This window comes from Petaurus breviceps, unplaced genomic scaffold, assembly GCF_028583685.1.
Source record: "Petaurus breviceps papuanus isolate PSGF00001 unplaced genomic scaffold, PetGlider_PUasm1.0 216, whole genome shotgun sequence".
NCBI classification, from domain to species: Eukaryota; Metazoa; Chordata; class Mammalia; order Diprotodontia; family Petauridae; genus Petaurus; species Petaurus breviceps.
This window is the reverse complement of record NW_027185867.1, coordinates 225849-241820: the sequence shown is the minus strand read 5'-3', so window position 1 is coordinate 241820 and position 15972 is coordinate 225849. Positions and strand designations below refer to the sequence as shown.

The 15972-nt window shown below is 38.6% G+C and overlaps 1 protein-coding gene and 1 pseudogene across 7 annotated transcripts in view; one reads left to right on the top strand and one right to left on the bottom strand.

The window, feature by feature from the left end:
* The window catches only part of PPHLN1 (periphilin 1), a 189065-nt gene that overhangs the window by 29712 nt on the left and 143381 nt on the right, over positions 1-15972 (top strand). For 4 of the 7 annotated variants that reach the window (XM_069094196.1, XM_069094194.1, XM_069094195.1 and 1 more), the window contains exon 4: positions 7909-8076. The exons of the other annotated variants lie outside the window; for them this stretch is intronic. In XM_069094196.1, coding sequence (XP_068950297.1) covers positions 7909-8076 — 168 coding nt within the window. The remainder of the gene's footprint in view (positions 1-7908; positions 8077-15972) is intronic. 7 annotated transcript variants of the gene reach the window in all.
* Positions 363-1283, bottom strand: LOC138165849 (large ribosomal subunit protein eL8 pseudogene; annotated as a pseudogene).

The following is a 15972-nucleotide window of genomic DNA, read 5'->3' as shown; positions in this document are numbered from 1 at the left end:
GAAATATCTTAAAATATGTGTAGCTGTTCCAGCCAGGAAGATCCATCAAGAAGACTGAGAAGGAGCAATCAGACAGGTAGGAGAAGAGGAGGGGAGAGATGTTATGAAGACCTAGAGAGGAAAGAGTATTCAGGAGAAGGTTGTGTCAGAGACTGCACAGAGGTAACTTAGGATAAAAGATTGAGCATACACTATTAAATTTGACAATTAAAAGTTCTCTAGCAATTTTTGTGATCATAGTTTCACTGGAATGATGAAATTGGAAATCAAATTGTGAAATCAGATAGTGCACTCTCTGACATTGCAGTGTTTCATGCACAAATGATGTTGAATCATTGTTTGGCAAATTAGACTATATGACCTTTTATTTTATTTTTTTTGTTTAAATTTTTATTTTCACATAGGGAAAATCAAATACACATTTAACCCAATTTGGTTGCAAGTTCCTTAGCTTTTGCCTTTTCCAGCTTGGCAATATGAGCCACTGATTTTGGACCCAGAACATTGCCACCCCAGTGACGACGGATCTCATCATATCTGTCGTTATAATTGGTTTTGATGGCTTCCACCAGCTTAGCCAGGGCTCCCTTATCTTCAGGGTTAACCTGTGTGAAGGCAATGCTCGTGCAGGTCTTTCTGTGAAATAAGCGTCCGAGTCTTGCTTTACCTTTGATAATACAGTAAGGAACCCCCATTTTCTGGCACAAGGCAGGTAGGAAGACCACTAGTTCAATGGGGTCCACCTCATGTGCAATCACTACCAACTGTGCTTTCTTGTTTTCTACCAGGGTGGTAACAGTGTTAACACCTGCTCTGAGAACAGGTGGTCTCTTGGTGGGGACATCTCCTTTGCCTGCAGCCTTTTGTTCAGCCCGAGCCAGCAGCCTTTGCTTCTTGTCTTGCTTTGTCTCTGGTCTATACTTGTGAGCCAGTTTAAGCAGTTGAGTAGCTGTCTGACGATCCAAAGCTTGGGTGAACTGGTTAATTGCTGGCGGAACCTTCAAACGCTTATAAAGGATAGACCTTTGATGCTGCAGTCTAATGTACCGAGGCCATTTGACAAATCGAGTAAGGTTCCTTTTGGGCTGGATGTCCTGACCAATGCCAAAGTTCTTGGGATGCTTCTCAAACAAAGGATTGACCACTTTCTTGGCCTCCTGTTTCTTTACTACAGCAGGGGCCGGAGCCACCTTCTTCCCCTTGGCCTTCTTCCCTTTTGGCATCTTGGCCGGCTGAACGAGAAAGGAAGAGAATAGACTTGTGTCTATATGACCTTTTAAATCTCTTCTATTTTTGTGTTTTTAAATCTCTATACATTAGTTTTTAAAATTTTGAGTTCCAGATTTTTCCCCTTCTTCCCTCCTCACACACCCCTACTGGGAAGATAAGCAATTCAGTAGGGATTGTACATGTGTAGTTACGTAAAACATTTCCATAGGAGTTATATTGTGAAAGACTAACTATATTTCCCTCCATCCTATCCTGCCCCCCAATTCTATTTTTTCCTTTGACCCTATCCTTTTTCAAAAGTGTTTGCTTCTAACTACCCTCTCCCCCAATCTGCCCTGCCTGCTATCATCCCACCTCTTATCCCCTTCCCCCCTATTTTCCTGTAGGGTAAGATAACCGATTGAGTGTGTATGTTATTCCTTCCTTAAGCCACATTCAATGAGAGTAAGGTTGTCCCATTCCCTTTCACCTTCTTGCTCTTACCCTCCATTGTAACAGTTTTCTCTTCCCTCTTTTATATGAGATAATTTACCCTGATCTATCTCTCCCTTTCTCCTCCCAATAAATTCCTCTCTTACCTCTTAATTACATTTTTTAGATATCATCCCTTTATATTCAACTGATCCTGTGCCCTCTTTATGTATACATGTACATACATATGCCCACACTCACATCTATATTTATATACACACATGTATATAAATACATATATACACACATATATGTGTGTGTGTATATATATTCCCTTCAACTATTCTCATACTGAGAAAAGTTCTGTGAGTTACAATTATCATTTGTTCATGTAAGAATATCAATAGTTCAACTTTAAAAAGTTCCTTATAATTTCTTTCCCTGTTTACCTTCTCATGCTTTTTTTGCTTCTTGTAGTTGAAAGTCAGATTTTCTGTTCAGCTCTGGTTTTTTCATCAAGAATGCTTGAAAATTCTCTATTTCGTTAAATGACCATATTTTTCCCTGAAACATTATACTCAGTTTTGCTGGGTAGGTGATTCTTGGTTTTAGTCCTAGTTCCTTTGACTCCCGGAATATCATATTCCAAGCCCTTCGATCCCTTAACGTAGAAGCTGCTAGGTCTTGTGTTATCCTGATTGTGTTTCCACAGTACTCAAATTGTTTCTTTCTGACTGCTTGCAGTATTTTCTCCTTGACCTGGGAACTCTGGAATTTGGCTATAATATTCCTAGGAGTTTTCTTTTTGGGATCTTTTTCAAGAGGAGATTGGTGAATTCTTTCAGTTTCTATTTTGCCCTCTGGTTCTAGCATATCAGGGCAATTTTGCTTGATAAATTCTTGAAAGTTGGTAACTAGACTTTTTTTTAAATTAAATTTTATATTTATTTTTAGTTTACATCATTCATTTCCACAAGATTTTGAGTTACAAATTTTCTTCCCATCTTCCCCCTAATCACCACCCTAAACACAAATCCCACTGTATACCCCCTCCCCCAATCTGCTCTCTCCTATATCCTCCCCCATCCCCCTTCTGAATTTCTAGCAGGGCAAGATCGATCTCTATACCCCAGTGTCTAGGTGCTTTTTGACCATGGCTTTTAGGTAGTCCAGTAATTAAATTATCTCTCCTGGATCTATTTTGGAGGTCAGTGGTTTTTCCAATGAGATATTACACATTGCCTTTTATTTTTCTTTTGTTTAGATCTGTTTTATACTATCTTTTTTTTTCTTCCATTTTTTCAAATGCTTTATTGACTTCTGATTTACATCATTCATTTCCTCCAGATTTTGAGTTATAAATTTCTCCCCTTTTTTCCCCTACCCACTGCCCCAAAATAGCAGTCCCACAGGATATCCCTTCCTCTAGTCTGCTCTCTCTCATATTTTCTCCCATACCCCTTTTGACTTTTCCTATAGGGCATGGTGGATCTTTATGCCCTGTATATCTTATTTCCCAATTACATTTAAAATAGTATTAATAATAGTATACACACACACATATATTTAAACATTTGATTTTAAAATTTGAATTCCAGATTCATACCCTTCCGCCTTTGTCATCCACCCTTACTGGGAATGTAAGCACTTCAGTATAGGTTGTACATGTGTAGCTAATGCAAAACAGTAACAGAGTAGATATATTGTAAAAGACTGACTATATTTCCCTCCCTTCTATCCCACCTCCCACTTGTTCTATTTTCTATTTTGATCCTGTCCCTTTTCAAAAGTGGATGCTTCCAACTTCCCTCCCCCTGCCCCCAGCCTGCCCTCCCTTCCATCATCCCCCCTCTCATTCCCTTCCTCCCTACTCTCCTGTAGGGTGAGATACCCTATTTAGTGTGTATTTCATTCTTTCCCCAAGCCAAATTCAATGAGAATAAGGTTGACCCATTCCCTTTTGCCTTCCTGTTCTTCCCCTCCATTGTAACCATTTTCCCTTGCCTCTTCTTTATGAGATAGTTTACCCCATTCTGTCTCTCTCCATCTCCTCTCATTATATTCCTCTCTCACCTCTTAATTTTACCTTTTAAGTATCATCCCTTCCTGTTAAATTGGTCCTGTGCCCTCTGTCTATGTATACCTGTAAACATATATACACACTTTCACATATGTATTCATATGCCCATGTACCCTCATATACAGACATATATATATATTTCTATTCCCTTCAACTATTTTCATACTGAGAAAAATTTTATCAGTTACAATTATTGTTTTTCCATGTAGGAATGTTAATAGTTCAACTTTTATCAGTGGCTTATGATTTCTTTTCCCTGTTTACTTTCTCTTGCTTCTTGTATCTGAATGTCAAATTTTCTATTCAACTCTGCTTTTTTCATCAAGAATGCTTGAAAGTCCTCTATTCCACTGAATGACCATATTTTCCCCTGAAACATGATACTCAGTTTTGCTGGGTAGATGATTCTTGGTTTTAATCCCAGCTCCTTTGATCTCCAGAATATCATATTCCAAGCCCTTCGATCCCTTAGTGTAGAAGCTGCCAGATCCTGGGTTATCCTGATTGTATTTCCACAATATTCAAGTTGTTTCTTCCTGACTGCTCATAATTTTCTCTCCTTGATCTGGGAATTCTGGAACCTGGCTATAATATTCCTAGGAGTTTTCTTTTTGGGATCTTTTTCAGGAGGTGATCGGTGGCTTCTTTCAACCTCTATTTTACCCTCTGGTTCTAAAACATCAGGGCAGTTTTCTTTGAGAACTTCCTGGAGGATGATTTCTAGGTTCTTACTTTGATCATGGCTTTCAGGTAGTCCAATAATTTTTAAATTATCTCTCCTGGATCTCTTTTCCAGGTCAGTGAATTTTCCCACAAGATATTTCACATTGCCTTCTATTCTTTCATTTCTTTGGATCTATTTAACATCATCTTGATTTCTCATAAAGTCTTTAGCTTCCATTTGCTCCAGTCTAATTCTGAAGCAATGATTCTCCTTGTTGAGCTTTTGAGATTCTTTTTCCATCAGGCAAATTCGGCTTTTTAAGGCATTCTTCTCCTCATTGCCTTTTTGAGCCTCTTTTGCCATTTGAGTTAGTCTGTTTTTTAAGGTATTGTTTTCCTCAGTCAGACTGTTGACTCTCATTTCGTAATTTTTGTCATTTTGTCATTGTTGTCATTTCTCTTCCCAATTTTTCTTCCACTTTTCTTATCTGCTTCTTAAGGTCCTCTATGGACTGTGACCAGCTCTTATTTTCCTTTGAAGCTTTTGGTTCAGGAGTTCTGACTTCACTGTCTTCCTCCTGTTCCGTGCTTTGCTCCTTTTTGTCCCCAAAGTAGGAGTCTAATGTTGGAATGTTCTGTTTGCTTTGTTTCCTTTGCCTGGTCATGTCGCCCATCAGTCACTTGACTTTTGGGATTATTGCCACAATAGGACTCTGCCACCAGACAGGTGAGCTTTCGTCCCAAACACTGGGGTTTTCTCAGCTTCTGGAGCTCCACATGCTCTGGCAAGCTGGTCACGTACCCCCAGGACCTCCACCCTAGACTGCAATCCAGATCCAAGCAGTTTAAAGCAAGAGGGAATACCCCTCAGACTGGTGCTTGGTCCCCCTACACTCTGCAGGCCAGGAGCTGAAGCTGTCAGGGGTGGCATCTCAGCAGCTTCTCGCTCCGGGAGCAAAAGCCGAGGCACTCCCACTTACTGCGTCTGAAAGTCCAGACTGCACTGACCTCTCACTTTGTCTTTGCATCTGTGTGTTGATAATTCTGGAAACGTCCACAGCTGCTGCTGATCTGGAGTCTGTCTGGTAGGTGGCTGGTCAGGCCTGCCCTGGGGCTAAAACCTCTGGGGTCTTGGCTCCCAGAGTGCTGCAGTGGCTGTTGCTGCCGGCCTGCGGGGCTGTCCTCAGTGGGAGGTTAGCTTCTGTGTGTCATTTTGTGGGTTTTGCAGCTCCAAAGTTTGTTTAGAGTCCCCTTTTTACATTGATTGGGGAAGGTGGAAGCTGGAGCTGCTTGAAGGTCGTGCTTCTACTCCGCCATCTTGACTCCACCCCTAGTATCTCAATTTCTCATAAAGTCATTAGCTTCCAATTGTTCAAATATAATTTTGAAGGAATTATTCTTTTCAGTGAGTTTTTGAAATTACTTTTCCACCTGGCAAATTCGCATTTTTAAGGCATTCTTCTCCTCCTTGGCTTTTTGGGCCTCTTTTGCCATTTGAGTTAGTCTATTTTATAAGGTGTTATTTTCTTCAGTATTTTTTTGGGTCTCCTTTAGCAGGCCATTGACTTATTTTCATGATTTTCTTGTATCATTTCCATTTTTCTTCCTAATTTTTCCTTACTTCTCTTACTTGATTTTCAGAATCCTTCTTAAGCTCCTTATGGCCTATAACCAGTTCATATTTTTCTTGGAAGCTTTTGATGCAGGAGTTCTGACTTTGTTGTCTTCTTCCTGTTCTATGCTGTGATCCTTTTTGTCCCCAAAAATGGATTCTGTGGTCTGTTTGTCCTTCTTCTTCTTGTTCATCTTGCCAGCCAATTACTTGGCTTTTGAGTTCTTTGCCATGGTAGAACTCTGCTTCCAGAATGGAGATAGCCTTGTACCAAATCACTGAGGTTTTCACAACTACTGGAGCTATTAGGAGGGTGCCCTCTCTACAGCCCCCACAAGCTCTGGCACAGTGGCCACACAGCCCAGGACCTCTACCTAAGACAGCGAACCAGAGCCAAGCAGGTTAAAGCAAGAGTGTGAATGTTAACCCCGTTAATGGTTGCTTGGTCCCCCTATAATCTGCAGTCTAGGAGCTCCAGAAGCAGCCAGGAGGCAGGAGCTGTAGTTGCCACTGTGCCTCAACCACCTCTTGCCCCGGGGGCAGCAGCTAGACCTGCTCTAATGTCCCCCTGTTCCAGCAGAGTTCTCCACTGACCTTTTACTTTATCTTTGGCATTTCTGGGTTGAGAAGTCTGGAAACTGCCACAGCTGCAGGTGATTCACTCTCCTGAAGTCTGCCCAGTCTGCCTCTGTTCGGGCTGCCCTTGGGCCAGAACCACGCAGCTCATGCGTGACTGCGATCAGCTCCCATTTTGGTGCTTTAGATCCTTCCTGTTGGCCTGCCAGGATGCCTTCAGTGGAAGATTTGTTTCTCTCTGTCACTTTGTGAGTTCTGCAGCTCTAAAATTTTTTGAGTCATTTTTTTTTAACATGTATGAGAAGTGATTGGAGCGGTAGCTCATGCCAAGTTTCTGCTTCTGCTCTGCTGTCTTTTGTCTTCCCACTTTTTCAATCTTTAAATTATAAGAAACTTTTTTTGAAAGAGGACATATTGATTGTTTTGACTTGTTGCTAATTCCTGTTCAAATGAGTGATATATCCTGTGATCATTGAAGTTATTCTATATCCTTTTTGAGACAGTTCAATATATACATCATGCACACACAATATAGACATCATACACACACAAACACATACACACACACATACACTATGTGTCGTTTTTTAGGTTATAGCAACCCACAGATTGGTTTTTAGAAAAGAGGATAAGCGAAATTATGTTGGTATATTGCATGTTTTATGAGTTTTCTTTTACCCTGAAGTTAGGATACCAATTGAATTCTGAATAAATAATTCCATAAGACTTAAAGAAGTTTTGAAAAGAGCTTCTTTGGAATTCAATCAACTGTAAACACCAGTAAGATCTCTCTTTCATGAGTAAAATTAGTGATTTTATTGCTTTCAAAGTAGCATCATCACAGCACCATGTATCTTTCTAATTTAGTAGCTGTTGGATTTGCAGACTCTAAATTTATAGTATACTAGAAATACTTCAAGATAATGACCACTAACTTTTGTCATTTGCTCCATTTTGCAAAAGCCCAGAGATATACAGATTAATGTATAAACTGTAACCTTTTTACTTAAGCCTTTCACCCATCTATGCATTTAACTCAATTATATTTTATATTTGCTTAGAACTTTATAGTTTTTCTAAATACTTTCAAACTTTAGCTTATCTACATTAATGGAGAGATGAAATGGCATAGCTTTTATAGTTAGCTTTCTTTCACTGAATAGCTTACTTTAAATTTTCTAGTCTTTTAAAGGCTTTATAGTATTAGGTTTAATAAGAATTTTTTTTTCTAGTTTACCCACTTTATTTAAAGGAAAAGATTCCTGTGCTTTAAAAAAAAAAAGCCCTTCTAGTAGTGAAATTAGTGATTTTATATATTTCTTTTTGTCTGTTTTAGGATGACTGCCATAGAGTAGTTAATACTGTAACCAAGAAACCACCACTGCTAGACAAACCTGGTGAAGGAGGCTACAATAGATATCATTATGGTCATGTTGGTTACCGAGAATATGACGAGGGCCGCAGTTTTTCTCATGATCGAAGAAGTGGTCCACCCCAAAGAGGCGTATGTAAATTTTCCCCGTCACTTTTTTGTTCCTGTACTTATAAAAAGTTGATTGGATACAGTTTTTAGCTACTCGATGGTCATGTGGACTGTTGAATAAATCTTTCTGGCTTGATGTTTTTTTAAAATGCTTGCTGTATAGAAGTAGTAGGTGAAATATATATAGGCATCTTTTCTTCCCCCCCTGTTTTCACTAGGAGGGCAAGTGATTGGGTCATCTATTGCCATGATACTCTAGGGATGAGTAGATAGTCCCTGTATACATGAGTGTTCTTAACATTAGATATCCATGTATAATTGTTTTGAGCGTTTAAGATAAAAGAAGATGGTAGAATTTGTTTGGGTTAGAGTAGCTAAAATGGTGTGTGTGTGTGTGTGTGTGTGTGTGTGTGTGTGTATGTGTGTTCATTTTAGGTTACTTGCTAACTTAGAGAACAAAAAGTATTATTTCTTTTATTCTTTTTTTCTGGTCTAATGCTTCATTGGTAGTTGTAAGTCTCTTGGTCTCGTTCTTTTCTTCTCTACTGCCTTATTAACATTTGCCATCCCCCTGATATTCCTTTTCTTCAGTATCATGAATTAATAGATAATAAAGCATATGTCAAGATCATATAAGATTGCTTGGTAGACAGCAATTCTTACTAGATCAACGAGCAGGTCTTGGGGGTATAAAGTGTAAGATGACTGGAAAGGAGAGCAGATGGGCTAGGTTATAAAGGGCTTTGAATGTCAAACAGAAGATTTTGTATTTGATCATGGAGGTGATAGGGAACTGGAGTTTGTTGAGTAGGGAGTGACAACTTCAGACCTACTTTAAGCATATCACTTTGCTGACTGAATAGAGGATGAACTGGAGTAGGGAGGGCCTTGTAGCAGACAGTGCAACCAGCTAGGTATTGGCAGTAGCTCAAGTGTGAGGTGAAAAGCATTTTAAATACCAGAATGGTGGCAGCGTAATTAGAGATGTCACAGAGGTGAAATCAATAGACCTTGGCAACTTAGATTAGATATTGGGGGTTTGTGAGAGTTAGTGAGGAGTTGAGAATGTTACTTAGGGTTTGGCTCTGCCTAGCTGGGGGGATGGTGATGCAACAATCAACAATAATAGGGATATTGCAATCTGCTGTTTCATGAATAAGAGACTTCATCTTTCTTATCGTGGCATTTTTCCTGGGTGTCTCCCTTGCTTAGAATGCTCTTCTTCCACATCTCTTTCTCTTGGCTTCCCTGGCTTCCATTCCCAGCTAAAATTCTGTTTTCTACAAGAATCCTTTCCTAGTTCCTCCTGATTTTTGTGAATTCTATTGTTTCATGCATGTTGCTTGTTTGTCTATATTTGTTTGCTTGTGTCTCCCACATTAAATGGTGAGCTCCTTGAAATCAGGGACTATCTTATACACAGTGCTTCGCATAAAATCTGGCACTTAATAAATGTTTATGTAACTCACTTATTGAGAAATTTTGAGGTAATTCACAAAAAATTATTTTAGATTCACTTTTAAGAATACATTCCATAATATGCTTTTAGAAGATGGGATGAAATATCATAAAGGCAAACACTTGAGCCGATAAAGGTTGAGAATTAGTTAATTGTAGCTTCAGGAAAACCAAGTGGTGGGAAATCTGATTCCATTAGTGTTTGTCTAGATATAGATGCTCTCTGGTTAAAAATAGTATAACTATTCTCAATTGGGGTCAGATTTTGAATTCCAAATTGAGTTCCACATTTTCTCTCTCACACCCTTCTCTCACCCACTCCCTTGTCCCCAGATGGCTAGCAACTTGATATAGGTTATACGTGTTCAGTCATGCAAAACATACTTTTTTTGGAGTGGTAGTTGGGGTTAAGTGACTCGCTCAAGGTCACACAGCTAGTAATTGTCAAGTGTCTGGTCACAGGTTAAATTTGAACTTAGGTTCTCTTGACTTCAGGACGGGTACACTACCTCTCTGCCTCTAATGCAAAATATATTAACCTATTAGTCATGTTTTGAAAGAAGTACCTAAAAGGGGAAAAAAAAACCCTTGAAAAAATACAGAAAGTGAAATATCTATACTTTGATCTGCATTGAGACTCCTCTTAGTTCTTTCTCTGGAGGTAAATACGATTTTTAATCATCGGGCCTTTGTTATTGTCCTAGATTATTGTATTGCTGAGCGTAAGTAAGTCATTCACAGTTAATCATCATATAATATTGTTATATAATATTTTCCTGATTCTGCTCACTTGGGTTTGCATCAGTTCATATAAGTCTATCCAGGTTTTTCTGAAATCAGTATCATTTCTTATAACACAGTAATATTCCATTATGATCATATACCACAACTTGTTCAACCGTTCCTCAATTGATGGGCATCCCATCAGTTTCTAATTTTTTGCCACTATGAAAAGAGCTGCCATAAATATTTTTGTACAGATGGGTCCTTCTGTCTTCTTTCTGATCTCTTTGTAGTAGTATTGCAGGACCAAATTACTCTCTAGATTCATGGGATCAGTAGATGACTCCACCAACAGTGCCTTAGTTTCCCAATTTTCCCACATTTCTCCAACATTTATTATTTTCCTTTTAAGTCATATTAGCCAAAATGATAGGTGTGTGGTGGTAGCTCAGAGTTTTAATTTGCATTTCTCTAATCAGTAATGATGTAGAGCATCTTTTATATGATTATAGATAGCTTTGATTATTTTGTCAAAAAACTGCTTGTTCATATCCTTTGACTATTTTGTCAGTTGGAGAATATGGCTTTATAAATTTGACAGAGTTCTCTATATATTTGGGAAACGAGGTCTTTATTAGAGACTGACTATTGCTGAAAAATTGTTTCCCAGCTTTCTGATTTCCTTCTAATCTTGTCTTCATTGGTTTTGTTTTTGTAAAAACTCTTAAATTTAATGTAATCAGAATTTTCATTTTGCATCGATTTTACAATTTTACTTTTTACATCCATTTCACATGTAACTCATTTAACTTTTCCTTTAGAAATTTGGATGCTGTACCATTTGATATTGCTTCATTATCTATGGTACCTTTTAACAAGGTACAGTTTCCTTCCATGTCGCTTTACATCTGTTTTACAATACATTTTACATCCATTTTCTATTTTGATTTTCCATTTTATAATTATTTACATCTAATTTACATTTAGTAATGCTTTCTTTCTTATTTGGTATTAAATTCTTCCATTCTATATAGATCTTACAGGTAAAAACTATTCCATGCTCCACTAATTTGCTTATGGTTTCAACTTTTATGTTTAAAACAAATCCTTTCCATCTTATCTTGGTATAGAGTGTAAGATGTTGGTTTATGCCTAGTTTTTCCATACAGTTTCCCAGATTTCCCAGAAGTTTTTGTTGAATAGTGAGTTCTTATCTCAAAAGTTGGATAATTTGCTACTTAATCTGGTATACCTAATCTATTCTACTGCTCTACCAATCTGTTTCTTTTTTTTTCTTTTTTTCCAAATACTTTGTTAACTTCTGATTTACATAATTTATTTTGGCCAGATTTTGAGTTACAAATTTTCTCCCTGTTTTCCCCCTACCCACCACCCAGAATAGCAGTCCCACTCCAATCTGCTCTCTCCCATATCTTCTCCCATACCCCCTTAGACTTTTTCAGCAGGGCATGGTGGATCTCTATGCCCCAGTGCCTGTGTATCTTCTTTCCCAATTAAATGTAAGATAATATTAATAATAGTATATATAGTTTTAAACATTTGATTTTAAATGTTTGAATTCCAGATTGATTCTCTTCCTCCCTTGTCACCCTTACTGGGAAGAAAGGAGTTCGGTATAGGTTGTACATGTGTAGCTAATGCAAAACATTAACATAGAAGATATATTGTAAAAGACTGACTATATTTCCCTCCCTCCTATACCACCACCCACTTGTTCTATTCTCTACTTTGATCTCGTCCCTTTTCAAAAGTGAGTGCTTCCAATTTCCCTTCCCCTCAGCTGCCCTCCCTTCCATCATCTCCCCTCTGATCCCCTTCCTCCCTACTCTCCTGTAGGGTGAGATACCCTATTTAGTGTGTATTTCATTCTCTCCTCCAGCCAAATTCAGTGAGAATAAGGTTGACCCATTCCCTTTTGCCTTCCTATTCTTCCCCTCCATTATAACCCTTTTCCCTTGCCTATTCTATATGAGATAGTTTACCCCCATTCTGTCTCTCTCCATCTCCTCTCATTATAATCCTCTCTCACCTCTTAATTTCCCCTTTTAAGTATTATCCCTTCCTATTAAATTGGTCCTGTGCCCTCTATCTATGTATACCTGTAAGCATATATACACACATTCACATATGTATTCATACTCCCGTATATACCCTCCGATATAGACATATATGTTTCTTTTCCCTTCAACTATTTTCATACTGAGAAAAGTTTTTATCAGTTACAATTATTGTTTTTCCATGTAGGAATGTTAGTAGTTCAACTTTCATCAGTGGCTTATGATTTCTTTTCTCTGTTTACCTTCTCAAGCTTCTCTTGCTTCTTGTATCTGGATGTCAAATTTTTTATTAAACTCTGTTTTTTTTTTTTTCATTAAGAATGCTTGAAAGTCCTCTATTCCACTGAATGACCATATTTTCCCTTGAAACATGATACTCAGTTTTGCTGGGTAGGTGATTCTTGGTTTTCATCCTAGCTCCTCTGCCCTCCGGAATATCCTATTCCAGGCCCTTTGATCCCTCAGTGTAGGAACTGCCAGATCCTGGGTTATCCTGATTGTGTTTCTACAGTATTCAAATTGTTTCTTCCTGGCTGCTTGTAATATTCTCTCCTTAATCTGGGAATTCTGGAACCTGGCTATAATATTCCTAGGAGTTTTCTTTTTGGGATCTTTTTCAGGAGGTGATTGGTGGATTCTTTCAACCTCTATTTTGCCCTCTGGTTCTAAAACATCAGGGCAGTTTTCTTTGAGAACTTCCTGGAGGATGATTTCTAGGTTTTTACTTGGGTCATAGCTTTCAGGCAGTCCAATAATTTTTAAATTATCTCTCCTGGATCTATTTTCCAGGTCCGTGGTTTTTCCCATGAGATATTTCACATTGTCTTCTATTCTTTCATTTATTTGGATCTGTTTAACAGCATCTTGATTTCTCATAAAGTCATTAGCTTCCATTTGCTCCAATCTAATTCTGAAGCAATGATTCTCCTCATTGAGTTTTTGAGATTCTTTTCCCATCAGGCAAATTCGGCTTTTTAAGGCATTCTTCTCCTCTTTGCCTTTTTGGGCCTCCTTTGCCATTTGAGTCAGTCTGTTTTTTAAGGTATTATTTTCCTCAGTCAGGCTGTTGACTCTCATTTCATAATTTTCTTGCATTGTTCTCATTTCTCTTCCCATTTTTTCCTTCACTTCTCTTATTTGGTTTTCAAAATCTTTCTTAAGGTCCTCTATGGCCTGTAACCAGCTTGTATTTTCCTTTAAAGCTTTTGGTGCAGGAGTTCTGACTTTACTGCTTTCCTCCTGTTCCATGCTTTGCTCCTTTTTGTCCCCAAAATAGGAGTGTATTGTTGGAATCTTCTGTCTGCTTTGTTTCCTTTGCCTGCTCATTTTGCCACTCAATTACTTGACTTAGGGGCTTTTTGCCACAGTAGGACTCTGCCACCAGACAGGGGAGCTTTCGTCCCAAACGCTGGGGTTTTCTCAGGTGCTGGAGGTATTAGATGGGTGCCCTCTCTGAGGTCTCCACACGCCCTGACAAGCTGGACACACACCCCAGAACCTCCACCCTAGACTGCAATCCAGATCCAAGCAGGTTAAAGCAAGAGCGATTAACCCTCAGACTGGTGCTTGGTCCCCCTACACTCTGCAGGCTAAGAGCTGAAGCCGCCACATGGCACTGGCTGGCTCTGCTGGCCTCTCAGTGGCTTTTTGCCCTGGGGGTTAAAGCCCGCACTCCCACTTACTGGTCCCAAAGTCCAGACTGTACTGACCTCTCACTTTGTCCTTTGTGTCTATGTTTTGACAATTCTGGAAACAGCCACAGCTGCTGCTGATCTGGAATCCCTGTGGTCAGTGGCTGGTCAGGCCTGCCCTGGGGCTAAAGCCTAGGCGTGGGGTGGGCTTGGCTCCCAGAGGGCTGCGCTGGATTTCTGCCGGCCTGCCGGGGTGTCCTTGGTGGGAGGTTAGCTTCTCTGTGTCATTTTGTGGGTTCTGCACCTTCAAAGTTTGTTTAGAGTCCCCTTTTTACATGGATTGGGAAGGGTGGAAGCTGGAGCTGGGGGAAGGTTGTGCTTCTATTCCTCCATCTTGGCTCCGCTCCCTCATCATTGCTTAATTTTTAAAAAATATCATCCCATCTAAGTCAACATACACGTGCCCCTTCTATGTATGAATAGTTCTTCTAACTGCCCTTATAGCGATAGTTATTAAGAATTACAATTCTGATATTCCCATGTAAAGATGTAAATTAATCTTACTGAATAATTTGTTTTCCCTTTCTTGTTTAACTTTTTATGCTTCTCTTGCATCTTGTGTTTGAAAATCATATTTTTATTCGGCTTCAGTCTTTTTATGAGACATGTTTGAGGGTGGCTAGGTGGTGCAGTGAATAGAGCACACTGGCCCTTGAGTCAGGCAGACCTGAATTCAAATCTGGCCTCAGACACTTAACACAAAAACTAGCTATGTGACCTTAGGCAAGTCACTTAACCCCAATTGCCCTCCAAAAAGCAAAAAAAAAGTGTTTGAAAGTTCATCTCATTAAATATCCATTTTAAATTTGTTTTTGCTTTTTCACAGCAGTTGGGGTTAAGTTTGGGGCCTCTATTTACTCTGCCACCTAGCCGCCCCTAAATACCCATTTTTCCCCCTGAAAGATTATGATGTGTTTTGCTGCATAGTTGAATTTTGGTTGTAATCCAAGCTCCTTTGCCTTCCAGAATCTCATATTCTAAGTCTTCTTATCCTGCAGTGTACAAGGTGCTAAATTCTGTGTAATCCTAAGTGTGTCTCCATGATATTTGAACAGTTTCTTCCTGGCTGCTTGCAGTATTTTGTTCTTGACCTAAGAGTTCTGGAATTTGACTATAATATTCCTGAGAGTTTTCATTTTGGGATCTTTTTAAGAAGGTTATTGGTACATTCTTTCAGTTGCAATTTTGCTCTGTGGTTCTAGGATAGCAGGGCAGTTTTCCTTGATAATTTTTTGAGCGATGCTATCCATGTTTTTTTTGATCATGGCTTTTATGTCATTCTTAAATTATCTCTGACCGACCTGTTTTCCAACTTAGTTTATCCAATGAGATAGTTCACATTTTCTTCTATTTTTTCATTCTTTTTATTTTGTTTGATTGATTCTTGATGTATCATGGAATAATTAGCTTGTACTTGTTCAATTCTACTTTTTAAAGAATTATTTTTTTAGTGAGCTTTTGTACGTGTTTCCATTTGTTGCATTCTACTTTTTAAGGAATTGTTTTCTTCAGTGAATTTTTGTACACCTTTTTCTCTCTTTCTCTAATTACTTTAGCAAGCTGTTGACTTTTAAAAATTCTCTTTCATAACTCATTTCTTTTCTCAATTTTTTTTTACCTCTCTCATTTGATTTTTTTTTCCTTTTCACAAGGGGGAAGGGCAGTTGGAATTAAGTGACTTACCCATGGTCACACAGCTAGTTTTGTATTAAGCGTCTGAGGTTGGATTTGAACTCAGGTCCTCCTGACTCCTGGGCCATTCACCTAGCTTCCCCCCTCATTTGATTTTTAAAATATTTTTTTTTAAAGCTCTTACAAAAGTTCTTTTTAGGTCTATGACCAGTTCATATTTCTGTTGGAAGCTTTACATTTTTACACTGTTGTTATCATCTGAGTTTTTGTGCTTTTATTTATTTATTCATCTATCTATCTATCTATCTATCTATCTATCTATCTATCTATCTATC